The sequence below is a fragment of the Antedon mediterranea genome, chromosome 10, assembly GCF_964355755.1.
Source record: "Antedon mediterranea chromosome 10, ecAntMedi1.1, whole genome shotgun sequence".
Taxonomy (NCBI): Eukaryota; Metazoa; Echinodermata; class Crinoidea; order Comatulida; family Antedonidae; genus Antedon; species Antedon mediterranea.
The window spans coordinates 7,742,572-7,757,967 of NC_092679.1; the positions used below are offsets into that span (position 1 = coordinate 7,742,572).

Here is a 15,396-nt window from a genome sequence, read left to right on the forward strand (position 1 = left end):
GAAAATAAAAAATAAATTCTACTTTCTACATTCATGATCTAATGAGAGATTCCATTTATGAAAACATTCATTTTACATTGTCATAAAAACACATTTATTTAATACTACAGTACTGTTTAACATTAAGATTATAACAAAAGAAATGTACTCATACTAATAATTAAAATGTATTTTGGATGAAGAATTCGGCATTTAAAAAATGTTTTTGACAACAGATAAATTTGCTGTCATCTTAGAAGTCTGCTAGTTCTCTTGTCTGGTTTGCAGTCATAGAACTCGTGGCCTCTTTGCTGGTTGATCACTGGATTCATTTTCTGTAAAAAAACAAGCATATCATAGCTTATTGATTTTTATGAAGCTGTTTTTTAAGTTTAAAAATCCTTCACAGTTGATTTTCTTAAAAATAATTTAAAAGAATTACCTAATGGTATCCCCTGTGTAAACACATCTCGTGGCATCTTGAACATCACACACATCATCTCCTTATTTGGTGATACATCCCGCACATCAATCACAACTGCCGAATCAACTTTGTGCTTGAGTATTGCGGACGTTCTCTGCAACACGTCCATGCCAGCATTCATCTCTTTCGAAAAGCAATGACAGTGAACGGTTGGCAACGGTATTCGACGCTGAACCTCATCGGATACATCGCTAAACAGTCCTCTGTACGTGTCCAAGAATTCAAGAGCTAACGAGGGAAGGTTCATAACGATGTGGACATCACGTTCTCGTTCATACTCTGGCTTTGCGCTAGTTGCCATAGCAATAAGTTCATCTTTAACGATTGTGCGAATGAATTCTCTTCCATCCATATTGAACGTATTCAAACGTTTTTCTACTTTGTTTAATTTACGATTATGAGCCAGCCATTTATATGATTCTGGATTTAAATCATTGGCAAAAATAATTCCACCTTTTCTAGCCATTGGTATAGCAAAAGGTCCAACACCTGCGAAAATGTCAAATACAATGTCACCGCGATTGATGATTGCAGTAATACGGGCATGCTCAGTAGAAAGGCGAGGGTTCCAATAAACTTTGGAGAAATCGAACTCAAAAGAACAGTGATGTTCTTTGACAGAAGCCACCATGTTTGATTCACCGGCAAGAATCTCCATTTTAAAGAAACGGAATTCGTTGTTGATCTCGCTTGTTTTATTTACAACAGTTTTTATTCCTGGAGTTTTATCAATGAGAACTTGACCTGTGGGTAAAAAAAATAGAAAAGGTTAAATTATAAAATAAACCTTTCAGTAAGACTAATTGAATTGCTGTTTTTATTTTGTTCATTTTTATTTAAGTATCCATAGTACCACAGGAAGAGATCTCACCTATGATGTGTTTGTATTCATCATGTTCAGGTCTCAAATTCATGTGTGCAATATGACCTATTCTACTGTAACTACTCGCCACAACCACGTCGTCCGGTAAAATCGCTTTGACAATTTCATCATACGTCCAGTTCCAATATGTTAACTCCAGTTCATACTCGTAAATCTTTTCTTCAACTTGATGGTCAGTCATAAATTTTCGTTCTTCAGTGGTCATACAGTCCAATTTGTTTATCTTTTCTGGGTCAAGCATCACAAATTTGTATTCATCATCGTCTGGGATGTCTCTGATTGCGCTAAGCTGTTTCCGGTAGAATTTTCGCTGTTTGTATGTCTTCATACACTGTTGAATAAGTTTCTTGTTGACCTTTATGGATGGCACATTAACAATTTTGTTAAATGCATCTCGATTTAAATCGGTCATGCCCGTGAGATTGGTTGCTGTTAAAGTGCAGGAAGTCGTCAAATTCTTCTTTGAATATGCCATCGTTATCTTTTTGTTAGGACAACTAATTTGCAAGCAATCAAATTTTTTTGTTTGATTTAAAATCTTGGTTTTTAATGACTGATTACCATAGTACCAACTTCGATTAGTTATCGACCGTATCAAAATCATTTATCTTAAAATACCTAAAACAAAAATAAATGCATTATTATATATTTTCCATGGATTAAATATACCTCTGTTATTGTCTATAAATATGTTAATTACAGGTACGTATATTATATAGTGCTGTATAACTGCCAAAAAATATACGTGTAATAACAAAAGAAATAGCTAGGCCTTTTATGCTTGATCACCTAAACTTTTGATGTGTGGTGAACCACCCACATGTCCACATTACACCCCACAAGCACTGCACTGGCTGTTACCAACTAGCTAGGCATAATAACACTCAACAGCCTCAGTCAGGCCTACTAAGTACTAGTAGGCCTAGCTTAGTAGGCCTATCTATATGCTTTCAAAAACAATGCTTTATTTCAAGACAATACTTTTTCAATTCAAGATTAAATAATGAATAAAGTGATGCACCTTTATAAACCTCTGTTATTGTCTATAAATATGTTAATTACAGGTACGTACAAAAAAAGAAAGAAAGAAAACTAAACACACATGTCTCGCGTTTTGTGGGATGGAAAAAGATGACCTGGTAAATCCTTGTAATTGGATTCGACCATTATTATATGAGGGTTTTATTTTTTTAACCAACAAGGTGTTCGTGTTCACTTCACAGTTATTAATTTAATATAGCATGTAATAAATGTTAATTAAAGAATACATTTATAAAATTTAGTTAAATATTTTATTAATTATTTTTCTCTACGAGCTAATTTCTTGTTGAAAAAGACATTTTCATTCATATCCACCACCTACCTACTGTAGAAGTGGCATAGTCTTTCCAACAGTCATCAATAAATTATTGATCAAGAATAATGACATCATCGATTATGAGTCGAGTTTCTTCAGAAGATGCGTAAATAGAAACAGGTATTTTGCCATAAATTTATCAAATGATTGTCTCTTTGTTTATTTGTAAGCATTTGTTGTGTTTGTTTGTTGTTTATTTAGGCCTAAATTGTACCCACATTTGTGCACTGATCTGATGTAAATCTCTCTTCACGGTCTGACCGGTTATCAGACGATCGGGGACCACGGACGATAGGGCCCAGACGATCGGCGGGCCCACTTCAAGACGATCGGGCCCAAATCGTAAGACTATCGGGCCCATCAAGGGTGAAAGACGATCGGGCCCTGACGATCGGGCCCAACAAACAAGACGATCGGGCCCAAAACATTCTCGGGGAAAATAAAACAAAAATAAATACGCGAATACGCGAATACAAACAACACAAACAATCAAAATCAATCACATTTATTCATAAATCGAGAGTATCTATTGGTAAGAAATTCTTAAAACCAGTTGTGGGAAAATAGGGTAAAATTATGATAAAATCAGAAAAAATATAATTTATTACTTTTAAATTAAAATCTTAAGTACGCAAGAAAAGCACGTTGACACTGAGCACTAGGAATGAAAAATGATGAAATGTGGCACATTATTTTGTATAACACAAAAGACTATCGGGCCCAACGCTAAGACGATCGGGACCAACTGGTAAGACGATCGGGCCCAACGTGGTTCTGAAAACACTGGACGATCGGGCCCAACTGGTATGACGATCGGGTCCAACGCTGAAGACGATCGGGACCACGTTTTCTGAGCCCGATCGTCTTGGGCCCGATCGTCCGTGGTCCCGATCGTCTGTTCCCCGTCTGACCTTGTTGTTTCCCAGGGCCAAGGCTACTTCCCACACCACACAGGTAGGAATCAACAGCTTTCAGAGTGGGGAATGGCATACATTCTTTAATATGGTTCTAGGACACCTACCCCCTAGACAGTTACCCCCCGGATGTTTACCACCCGGACAACTACCCCCTTAGGACAACTACCCCCTTAGGACAACTACCCCCTTAGGACAACTACCCCCTTAGGACAACTACCCCCTTAGGATAACAATCCCCCGGACAACTCTGCCCCGGACAACCACCCCCTTAGGACAACTACCCCCTTAGGATAACTACCCCCGGTCAACTACCCCCCCCCCCCCCCGGTCAACCACCCCCCCCCCCCAATCCAAAAGTAGACAAATATATAGGACCGGTTTCTGTAAAAATGAAATCATCTGTTTTTAACGGGTGTTTCGAAACTAGAGACCCGAGACCAGAGACCTGACATGAGACCCAAAACGAAAAGGGATACCTATATTTGGGTCTCCCTTTTCGTATATTAGGGTCTCCCTTTTCGTATAGTGTGGTCTCTCTTTTCGTATAGTGGGGTCTCCCTTTTCTTATAGTGGGGTCTCCCTTTTCTTATAGTGGGGTCTCCCTTTTCTTATAGTGGGTCTCCCTTTTCGTATATTTGGGTCTCCCATTTTGTATATTTGGGTCTCCCTTTTTGTATAATTGGGTCTCCCTTTTTGTATATTTAGGTCTCCCTTTTCGTATATTAGGGTCTCCCTTTTCGTCGTATAGTGGGGTCTCCCTTTTCGTATAGTGGGGTCTCCCTTTTCGTACGTGGGTCTCCCTTTTCGTATTGGGTCTCGGGTCTCTGGTCTCTGGTCTCGGGTCTCTAGTTTGAAACACCCGTTTTTAACCGATTATTCTGTTTAACAGCACGCTAGACCCTAGATGTGCTAGATTTAAAGTACCGTATTTATTGAAAAAACGGCCTGGGCTGTTTATTGTTTAGGTGGTTTTTAGGTGGACATTTATTGGAAGAAAGTTGTTTATTCAATGGGAGGGGGTATAATGTAATGGAAAAAGACCCCCGATTATTCCATATGATGTTTCATGGGAGTGACATGGTCACCGTTTAGTTGAGGGGAATTTATTTAAAGATCGCCGTTTATTCGGTGAGTGAACTTTGAGGTCAAATATCAAAAGTGATATTATTCTTCAAGTGTACAAAAATACATATATGACAAATTTGAGACAAAAATTAATTCTTTTAAGACCAGTGGTTATCGAAGCATTGTCCTGACGCAAAAATTATTATTATTATTAGCGAACCCAGTCTTTACAGTAAATACAGGGAGTACTATATAATACGTTCGACTATCCTATGATCATGTGTGACAATCTTCAGTTTATACCAGGCTATATTTATGTTCAATCTTTTACTTTTGTTTACAATAATGAATAGTAATTCGTCAAAGTAACGAATTAAAATATAGTTCCTATTATACACTGTTGCAGAGTCAGGTTGTTGAATGGTCTGGGTGGTAGTTGTCTGTCCGGGGGGTAGTTGTTCTAAAGGGATAGTTTTCTGGGTGGTAGTTGTCCAGGGGTTAGTTGTCCTACGGAGGTAGTTGTCCTAAAAGATTATTTGCCCTCGGAGTATTGTCCAGGTAGGAGGTAGTTGTCCTACGGGGAGTATTGTGTCAGAGGTAGTTGTCCGTGGGGTAATTACCCGGGGGGGGGGGGGGGGGGGGTAATTCTCCGTGGTAATTGTCAGGGGGTAATTGTTCCTAGGGGGTAATTGTCCGGGGGGTAGTTGTCCAGGGGTTAGTTGTCCTACGGAGGTAGTTGTCCTAAAAGATTATTTGCCCTCGGAGTATTGTCCAGGAAGAAGTTGTCCTACAGGGAGTATTGTGTCAGAGGTAGTTGTCCGCGGGGTAATTACCTGGGGGGGGGGGGGGGTAATTGTCCGGGGTAATTCTTCCTAGGGTGTAATTGTCCGGGGTAATTGTTCCTAGGGGTAATTGTTCCTAGGGGTAATTGTCCGGGGTGTAGTTGTCCAGGGGGTAGTTGTCCTAAGAGGGTAGTTGTCCTAAGAGGGTAGTTGTCCGGGGGTATTTTTCCGGGGGGTTGTTGTCCTAAAGGGGTAGTTGTCCTAAGGGGGTAGTGGTCCAGGTGGTGATTGTCCGGGGGGTAGTTTTCCGGGGGGTAAATGTCCAGGGGGTGAATATCCGGATACGTTTAATATTAATACGGGTATTAATAATAACAATACTTGTATGTATGGCCTAGGCCTATAGACTAGGCTATGAATGAGGTAGGTGCCACCCGGAGAGGTAGAAATTCTCATATAACTTTTCTAGATCAGTTTTTTCTGGGGAATCCAAATATATTGGGTAAACGGGCTGTAACCTGAGAACTTTCGCGTGAGGGCGCTTTTTTCAAAATGGCTGCCAGTTACAGTAGACTATGATATCTTGGCAACCACTGGTCATAGAGAGTTGATTTTGGTGTCAAATTGTTTGGAATGTACATGTTCCTATTTGATGTAATAGAAAATTTTGTCAGAAAATGGCCGGAAATACCTCTATTGACCTTTGACCCAATATCTAACAGATATCATATCTCCGTAACTACTGGACACAGAAAGTTGTAATTGGTGTCAAACTCTCCAGAATATAAATGTTTATATTCAAACTAATAGAACATTATCTGTAAAAACGACCGGAAATAACGTTACTGACCTTTGACCCAAAATGCAAGACATTTCTCATATCTGATCACGTTAATCCTGTCAATTAATTCATTTTGTGCCAATTGGAGGTTGACATTCTCATATTATTTTCTTGACCAGTTTTTCATGTGCAATCCGAGTAATATGAGATAAATAAGCCATAACAAGGCCAAGAATTTAATTCTTTTACTACATACATGCTTCCCTTTAGTGTTTCAGTCTGTATGTCGTGTATTAATCTTCAAGATCGCTCACATCACTGCAATCTGAAAAGTCTTCATATTCATTATGTGTAAACAGTTCCTGGACATCAGTGGGCATCACTGTCTCAATCCATTTAGGCTCCATTTGTTCGTTCCATCCATTGTGTGTACTGTTGTTGACAAAATCATTGACGTCTGCTGATTGCCATTCTTTAGTAATGAAGTTTGCTCTAAGTATATGAAACTCAAGGGTCTGCTGACATAGTGGCAGTAATGATATATCTGTAATCTTGTTGTGTCTGGAAAACTTTCTGTTGAAGATATCATATCTTGCTTGATTTACACTTTTCCCCTTCACTTCATACAATGGTGAAACATACTCTTCAAGTTCCTCATACAACTCTTTTGATGGAACATCTGACACTCCAAGGTTGCAGAATGTGTCAACACATTTTGCTTTTGATTCCAGAAGCTTCCAGCAGGTACGTTTTCCTTTCCGAACGAAAGCGGAGTTATACTCGTTACCTGTGAAAGCATGGAATCCAATAAGGGATGATTTCTGCGCTTTTGTTAAATCAATGTCACTCAATTTCAGTACATTTCGGTATTTCCCAGTGTTTGTATCAATAATTACCCTCTGCCCATCACCCTATGAAATGAGATAGTGAAATGACTGGAATGTCAAAGTCTCCAGAATGGGAACGAATTATTGCTACGCCTTGATTGTTATTTGTTAAAGCATGCTTTGCATGCAGGATGACTTTCGTGTCGGCTTCTTCTTGGCTACTATTAAGCTCCGGAACCAATACAACATCTCAGTTAGTAACGTAGATGCATTCTTTGTACGATGAAAAGTAGATAACATCACTCCTCATATCTGTTAGAATGCTTTCTTTCTTTGACACTAGTACACAGCAAATAAGCTCAATCAATCTGGTCTTGTTTTTGCCGTTGGCAAGGAAATTGTTAAAATCACGGGGCAACTTTGATATTTTTGAGCTTACAATTACTTTTGGTGCAATACCGCGTCTGTTTCTCGCAGTGCTCGACCAGGATCCATAACATCATCTCACTTTATTTTCGAATAGTGGGAAGAAACTCGAAATCAAGGCAAATGGGAAAGTAAGAGTAATATAAGCTAATCGGGATGTTTTAGGAAAGCTTCTTGCCACCTCAACAAAGCATGGTAGAATAATTGACTTGACTGAAAGCCTTTGAGTATCCACTTACCCCTGTCCCGCTAAGCCTTGCTAATGCAGATGGGACAAGACGAACAACTCAGAATAGTGTCCTAATGGAAATTCTCATCGAAAGTTCAACAGATGTTATAGATCCTGGTCGGGCACTGCCAGCAAAGGCTACTGTCATTGCCTATGTTGTTGGCTTGATGGCATTAATCAGAACATTTACATCTTACCCTGATACGTACGAGGATCTTGTAGCAAAGGTTTTCAACAGCGTCCCTAAAGGATACAAGCGTGTTGATATTGTTACCGATGCATACCTGCCAAAAAGCATTAAGTCTGTTGAGAGAAACATACGCGGTATTGCACCAAAAGTAATTGTAAGCTCAACAATATCAAAGTTGGCCCGTGATTTCAACAATTTCCTTGCCAACGGCGAGAACAAGACCAGATTGATTGAGCTTATTCGCTGTGTACTAGTGTCAAAGAAAGAAAGCATTCTAACAGATATGAGGAGTGATGTTATCTACTTTTCATCGTACAAAGAATACATCTACGTTACTAACTGAGATGTTGTATTGGTTCCGGAGCTTAATAGTAGCCGGAAGAAGAAGCCTACACGAAAGTCATCCTGCATGCAAAGCATGCTTTAACAAATAACAATCAAGGCGTAGCAATAATTCGTTCCCATTCTGGAGACATTGATATTCCAGTCATTGCACTATCTCATTTCATAGATGATGGGCAGAGGGTAATTATTGATACAAACACTGGGAAATACCGAAAGGTACTGAAATTGAGTGACATTGATTTAACAAAAGCGCAGAAATCATCCCTTATTGGATTCCATGCTTTCACAGGTAACGATTATAACTCCGCTTTCTTTCGGAAAGGAAAACGTACCTGCTGGAAGCTTCTGGAATCAAAAGCAAAATTTGTTGACACATTCTGCAACCTTGGAGTGTCAGATGTTCCATCAAAAGAGTTGTATGAGGAATTTGAAGAGTATGTTTCACTATTGTATGGAGTGAAGGGGAAAAGTGTAAATCAAGCAAGATATGATATCTTCAACAGAAAGTTTTCCAGACACAACAAGATTACAGATATATAATTACTGCCACTATGTCAGCAGACCCTTGAGTTTCATATACTTAGAGCACACTTCATTACTAAAGAATGGCAATCAGCAGACGTCAATGATTTTGTCAACAACAGTACACACAATGGATGGAACGAACAAATGGAGCCTAAATTGATTGAGACAGTGATTCCCACTGATGTCCAGGAACTGTTTACACATAATGAATATGAAGACTTTTCAGATTGCAGTGATGTGAGCGATCTTGAAGATTAATACACGACATACAGTCTGAAACACTAAAGGGAAGCATGTATGTAGTAAAAGAATTAAATTCTTGGCCTTGTTATGGCTTATTTATCTCATATATTCGGATTGCACATGAAAAACTGGTCCAGAAAATAATATGAGAATGTCAACCTCCAATTGGCACAAAATGATGGGAGAAATGTCTTGCATTTTGGGTCAAAGGTCAGTAACGTTATTTCCGGTCATTTTTACAGATAATGTTCTATTAGTCTGAATATAAACATCTATATTCTGGAGAGTTTGACACCAATTACAACTTTCTGTGTCGAGTAGTTACGGAGATATGATATCTGTTAGATATTGGGTCAAAGGTCAATAGAGGTATTTCCGGCCATTTTCTGACAAAATGTTCTATTACATCAAATAGGAACATGTACATTCCGAATAATTTGACACCAAAATCACCTCTCTATGACCAGTGGTTGCAAAGATATCATAGTCTACTGTAACTGGCAGCCATTTTGAAAAAAGCGCCCTCACGCGAAAGTTCTCAGGTTACAGCCCGTTTACCCAATATATTTGGATTCCCCAGAAAAAACTGGTCTAGAAAAGTCATATGAGAATTTCTACCTCTCCGGGTGGCACCTACCTCATTCATAGCCTAGTCTACTAGCTATGCTGAGAATGCCCAGAGAAAGGTACTAATCTATTCAGTATCATCATATTGATCATGTTATGCGCGATTTGAACGATTTGCGCAATTTAAAATTGCGCAAAAAATTCCTTGCGCAATTTGAATTGAAACATGTGTTTCAAATTGCGCAAGCAACGTATTAAATTGCGCAAGTAATCTGCAAATTGCGCAAGGTTTTTCGACAGATTGTGAAATCATGCACACCCATATTTTTTTAGTAATTTCTAAGAATGATTCAAAAATTAAATTAAAGATAATATCGCATTTCCTTACCCTCCCGAAATTTTTTTTCCGAATAAAAAAAATCTCGAATTCCCAATGGTTCTATAAAATACCATATTCACACATAATATGAGGAGAAGGCATAAATAAATACCAATAGTAATATAATAATTTCAATTCAAATATCAGTACTAATGACGATTAATATGACTAATAACGATTGGATTTTTTTTAGAAACAATAATTATTACGAATTATTAGACGTTTACTATTTAACTTAAAAATTAAATTTAATGACAAAAAAGACTAACCTTTCGGTACCATTCTCAACAACAAATGAGTACAATAATAAAAATAACAAACAGTTCGTTTTCAAATTGCGCAAAGGTGTCATATTGCGCAAGAACTATCTTGCGCAATTTACAAATTGTGCAGCGCAATTAGAAATTGCGCAAGGATTTTCTTGCGCAATTTGAAATTGCGCAAATCGTTCAAATCGCGCATAACAATCATATTGAATTATTTGCATCCTATAGGGACCTACCTAGGCCTACTGTATATTATAACAAAGAACTTATAACACAAGAATCTCCTGTTCTTCAATTTGCATTCAAAACACAGTATCGGAAGTACAGGATTAAAAGGTCAAACTGGGCGATGCCATTTCACAGCATGGAGCATGAGCGCCCCCTCCAAACTAGGAAATCAATTACTCTACCCCCCCCCCCCCCTAGAGTATTAGCAGAACCCCTCTATGATTTTGACTTTCTAATTTGATGCGGGCGCCCTACTCCATGGCTCACAATGGCGCCACCCATAGCTCTATTCTATCCCACAATGCCTTTCGAAATTGTTACGCGCTTCGGACGAACAGGAGATTCTTGTGTTATAAGTTCTTTGATTATAATTTAAAAAAAATAAGGTTTATCGCAAATAGCTTCCACAATGCACGATGGGAAGGGTTTGGAAGCAAACGTCAGAATGCGTACTATGTAATTTGTTGTTTTTATACATACGCGTTGTGATGTTTGCTCCCAAATCCTTCCCACCATGCAACCGGGCATGCAACGGTGCCGGATCCTAACTTCCGTTTGGTACGGTAAATTGCATTACGTCATAATCAGCACCCATTGGCTAATTATGACGTAATGCAATTTTACCATACCTTAATAGCAAACGGAAGTTAAGATATGGTACCGTTATCTTTAGCCACGGGTCATTTAATATTACCTTTTTATAAAAAATATAGGCATAAGCCTAGTCTTTAATAATCTATCGGTACAGTTAGTAGAACCCCTAATTCTTTAGGACATCCCTATTGGTGGAGGGACACCCCTATTGGTGGAGGGACACCCCTATTGGTGGAGGGACACCCCTATTGGTGGAGGGACACCCCTATTGGTGGAGGAACAACCCTATTGGTGGAGGGACACCCCTATTGGTGGAGGGACACCCCTATTGGTGGAGGGACACCCCTATTTTAGTTTATTAAGAGGAACATTCTCCTGTGAACATTTAGGTCAAAGCATATTATTATTATTTAAAAAAATGTTTTAAAAATTATTAATTTTTTCAGGGGAACAATACATCTTTAATTATTAACATATTTTGTTATGCTATCAGTTACAGTATGTATGTCTACTATATTATACCAAAAACCAAATAAATGTTTACACTGTTAGTCTACTATAAATCATGTATTTATTCTATAGAATATTAAATTTCTCTGTGTTTATAATGTATTAGAATCATTTGTACTACTGATAACGATAGTCAACAAATCAAGTAATTAATGCAGTGTACTTTGAACCTTTGCCATACACCATATTGGGCCTGTCACGCCAAAATTGGTCCGGCCAAAATTGGTCCGGCCGGATCGATTTTGGTCGCCAAAACTAGTCCGGTTGGATCGATTTTGGCGCTGAACAGCCGCTAAAACAGGTCCGGCTAGGCCAAAACTGGTATTACCGTACAAACGAAAAGAAATTATCGAAACACTAATATACTGTAAAGGAACTCTACAGTAATCGGATTTTGGGATATTCTATTGTTCAGTTCGGTCTTGGTGAAAAGGGAGGCTCCAGCCTCTCCTGGGTTTATAGCCTCTCTACCCAAACAACGGCACACATGGTAAATTCATTTTTTTCTATTAATGTTTGTATATAAATGCGACGTATTACTATTGTATCGTATAATGATATACAAAATATTAAGTACTTTATGCAGTTACACAAAGTATACTGTTTATAAAATGTAATTTTGCATTATCATGTGGATGATTATAGGCCTACTGTACTTTTCTACACGAAATAGATGGCGCATAGTAGTATTGGCTAAACTTAATAATATATTAACGACACAATCTAGCTATTTTTAAATGCGAAATAATTTTGAAAAAACCTAAAGTTTTAGGAGGGACATTTGTTGATGTATTGTCCCCCGAAAAATGATAATGTTCCATAATAGTTATTCACTTTGGTTTAATATAACCGTTTGTTTTTTCTTTTATAAATATAAGTGAAAACATTTTTTTTCTTTTTCTTTTTTTGGCGGAAAGGCAGGCCAAGTAGTCCTCATCAATTAAAAAAACAACAAAAGTGTTCTTTTATATCATGCTAGTCTAAATTCGTGTCAAATTAATTTACTATCGTATCGGCTGAAACCATGAGTATTTCTGAAATCTAAATTTTGTAGTATGTATGCAGACAAAGAATAACTGAAATTTAATTCCTCACTTTGAAGAATAAATAGGTGATCATTTTATAATTTTACTGACATTTCATTATAAAACAGATGCAGTACATTAAAATACGATCGCAAAACGTTGATGTTGAACCCTCTTTTTTAAACCCTTCAGTGCAAGTTAAAGTTATATAATATTATTAAAAACAAGTTCTAAACCGCCCGGTGATATATACTGAAAATGTATTAATTTAAAACGATAAAATGAGGAAATATGTGAGAATATATATAATCAAACCTTATTTAATCAAAATATATGAATACAATGAATGAAAAGTCCTTTTTTACTATGCTAAGAGGGGGGCTATTACACGTACTTTATCCTACGAATTTTACAATAGAATAATGGAAGATTCCGAACTGAGCGCCAATTTATTCTTGCACATTTTTAATTTCTCCGTTTCGATAATTTCTTTACGATTTTACGGTAATATTTAGTATATTTACTCCAAGCATAGTTTACTTCAACCATTTGGACTTTTTCCAGGCTTCTTATGACATTTTTATGGATAACTAAGCGATTTTAAAGGCCGGACCAGTTTTGGCCTAGCCGGACCTGTTTTAGCGGCTGTTTCAACGCCAAAATCGATCCAACCGGACCAGTTTTGGCCCCGGACCAAATTTCGCGTTACAGGCCCACCGTGGATACTAAGATAATTAAGCTCAGCTCTTCATTTCACTATTTTTAGGCCCTACCCCACCAATTTCAAAATCCTGGATCCGCCACTGCTTACATATAATAATCTGTCAAAAAAAGTAGTCCATAATTTAATTTTAGCTGTTGCCTGGGGAAGCATGTTGCCCATTCACAAGCTCCTGGGTGTGCTCTTGCAAAAGGGTACTGAACACACACACATATTTGTAGATTATACAGAGTCATAAATTCAAAAAAGAATATATTTTTACTCATTTAATATGTGTTCACATGAGAATAAATTGGTTTCTATTCTCAGAAACAATTATTCAATGTCATATTTGCCAATATGTCTAAAAATTTAAAAATCTTTGATACAAATCATCCATTCATACAGTCATACAAATATTGACAATATTATGAATTTAATTATTAAATATTAATGTACTGTAATAATTTCCACAAAGTTACAGAAAAATGTCCTCATTTGAGCAATTCTCATAGATCAATAATTTGTTATTTTTTTTTGTTGCCGATTGCAATTTATTTTAAATACTGCAAACATACTGTTGTATGTCATCTTGTTACTCTTTGATAATTATATGAATTATTCTATTGATCCAGCCTTATGTGCGATGAAGCATAAACTTAACTATGTTATCGACCAATCAGGTTGCTTATAGTTATCTGAGCCTCTTAAAGCCAAATGCGATAATTATTATTTTTCCTACTAGATTGTATTAACTGTGCTGTAGCGTTGCATTAGTGTTTTCTCTCTTGTTTATTGTTGGATGTGGGTATGGTGTTTTAACTATTAATCCTGTATCAATTTGTAAGTTGTTTTATATTGTGCATTAATGTATAGTAGTATATTCTTGTTAAATATTTGTTAGATAAAAACACCAAACTGACAAGAATCAGTACAGTATGTTGAAAACTAATGTTAATGAGTATTAATAAATATTGTATGTATTGTATTCAGATTTGTTTATTAGTGTTTCCTTGCACCACAGTAGATATTTAGTTTCATAATTACAAAAGTGTATACAGTATATACTTACAGTAGGAAGTAGTTAGTATAAATTATATAGTGTAAAAGGTTTGAATACAATTTATTTAATAATTAAGCTTCATACATTATACTTAATTTGTTTTCTTTTCGTATTTTCATGTTTATATCTTAAATTATAAATGAATAATGATCCCTACAAAATATGAATGGAAATATGTATCATTAATGTTTTATGAAGCAATAGATTAGCAAACAAAGATGCCTACAGTCAATTGGTATGTGAAGTATTATAGAATCCTATCAGAGGCGGATCTAGCAGGTAGCATTTGGGTTTCTGATCCCTCTTTTAACGGCTACAATAACATAATATAAAATGTTTAGTGCTCTCTCGTTTAAGAAATCCTGGATCCGCCCCGTGAAAGTTTGGTTTTAGGACAATTGCTGTAAATTATGACAAATTGATTGTTTTTATTTTAGATCCATGTTGGTACTGTAATTAATCTTAGATAATGGACACGACGCCAGCACCGACCACACCCGGTAGTCTGCAGTGTACCTACATTGGCAAAAACACCACACTATTGTATGCGCCGTATGGTGGCATCCCGCTCAATTTATCACTTAATGTTATCTTTTTTGCTGTAAGATTTTATCTTATCTTTATATTACAATCATTTTTTTTAAATAAAATTTAATAGGAAAAAATAAGTAAAGGAACACAAAAATATGGCCTTTAATTATTTAAAAATATTCTTTATTTTAGATTATTTTGCTGTTGTATGCAATATTTAGAAAATTAGCCGGTGAATATGGAAGGATTGCATTAGTACAGCATGGAGAAGAAAGGTAAGCCACTAAGTGTGTTCTTGTTTGCCTCTGTTTCTACAGTTTGATAAAATGCTAAAAATGCTTCATTAAAACCATTTTAAAATAGTTATTTCATGATCAAGACAGGAATTAATTGCGTTTTTTGAAACCATATTTCTGCAAGAAAATACCAGTATTTAAATCTGTATTCTCTTCCTCCTCAATAGAGTTGAAGTCATGGTAGAACATGAAGTCAATTTTAGG

At 36.8% G+C, this 15,396-nt stretch overlaps 2 protein-coding genes across 5 annotated transcripts in view; one reads left to right on the top strand and one right to left on the bottom strand.

Moving 5' to 3' along the window:
• Window positions 1-81: 81 nt before the first annotated feature.
• LOC140060445 (tRNA (guanine(37)-N(1))-methyltransferase-like) lies at window positions 82-2,590 on the bottom strand. The gene is made up of 4 exons (XM_072106659.1): window positions 2,368-2,590; window positions 1,335-1,964; window positions 422-1,207; window positions 82-314 (listed from the first exon to the last, which is right to left on the bottom strand). Exons 2-4 carry the CDS (start codon window positions 1,948-1,950, stop codon window positions 268-270), a joined length of 1,449 nt encoding a protein of 482 aa, XP_071962760.1. The 5' UTR covers window positions 1,951-1,964; window positions 2,368-2,590; the 3' UTR covers window positions 82-267.
• Window positions 2,591-2,807: 217 nt separating this feature from the next.
• LOC140060457 (calcium permeable stress-gated cation channel 1-like) overlaps window positions 2,808-15,396 on the top strand; it is a 29,802-nt gene continuing 17,213 nt past the window's right edge. For 2 of the 4 annotated variants that reach the window (XM_072106675.1, XM_072106678.1), the window contains exons 1-3: window positions 13,806-14,145; window positions 14,803-14,966; window positions 15,089-15,171. In XM_072106675.1, coding sequence (XP_071962776.1) covers window positions 14,835-14,966; window positions 15,089-15,171 — 215 coding nt within the window. In that variant the 5' untranslated portion in view covers window positions 13,806-14,145; window positions 14,803-14,834. Of the gene's footprint in view, window positions 2,824-13,805; window positions 14,146-14,783; window positions 14,967-15,088; window positions 15,172-15,396 lie in introns of those variants that run through there. The other 2 variants (XM_072106676.1, XM_072106677.1) reach the window with 2 other exon arrangements.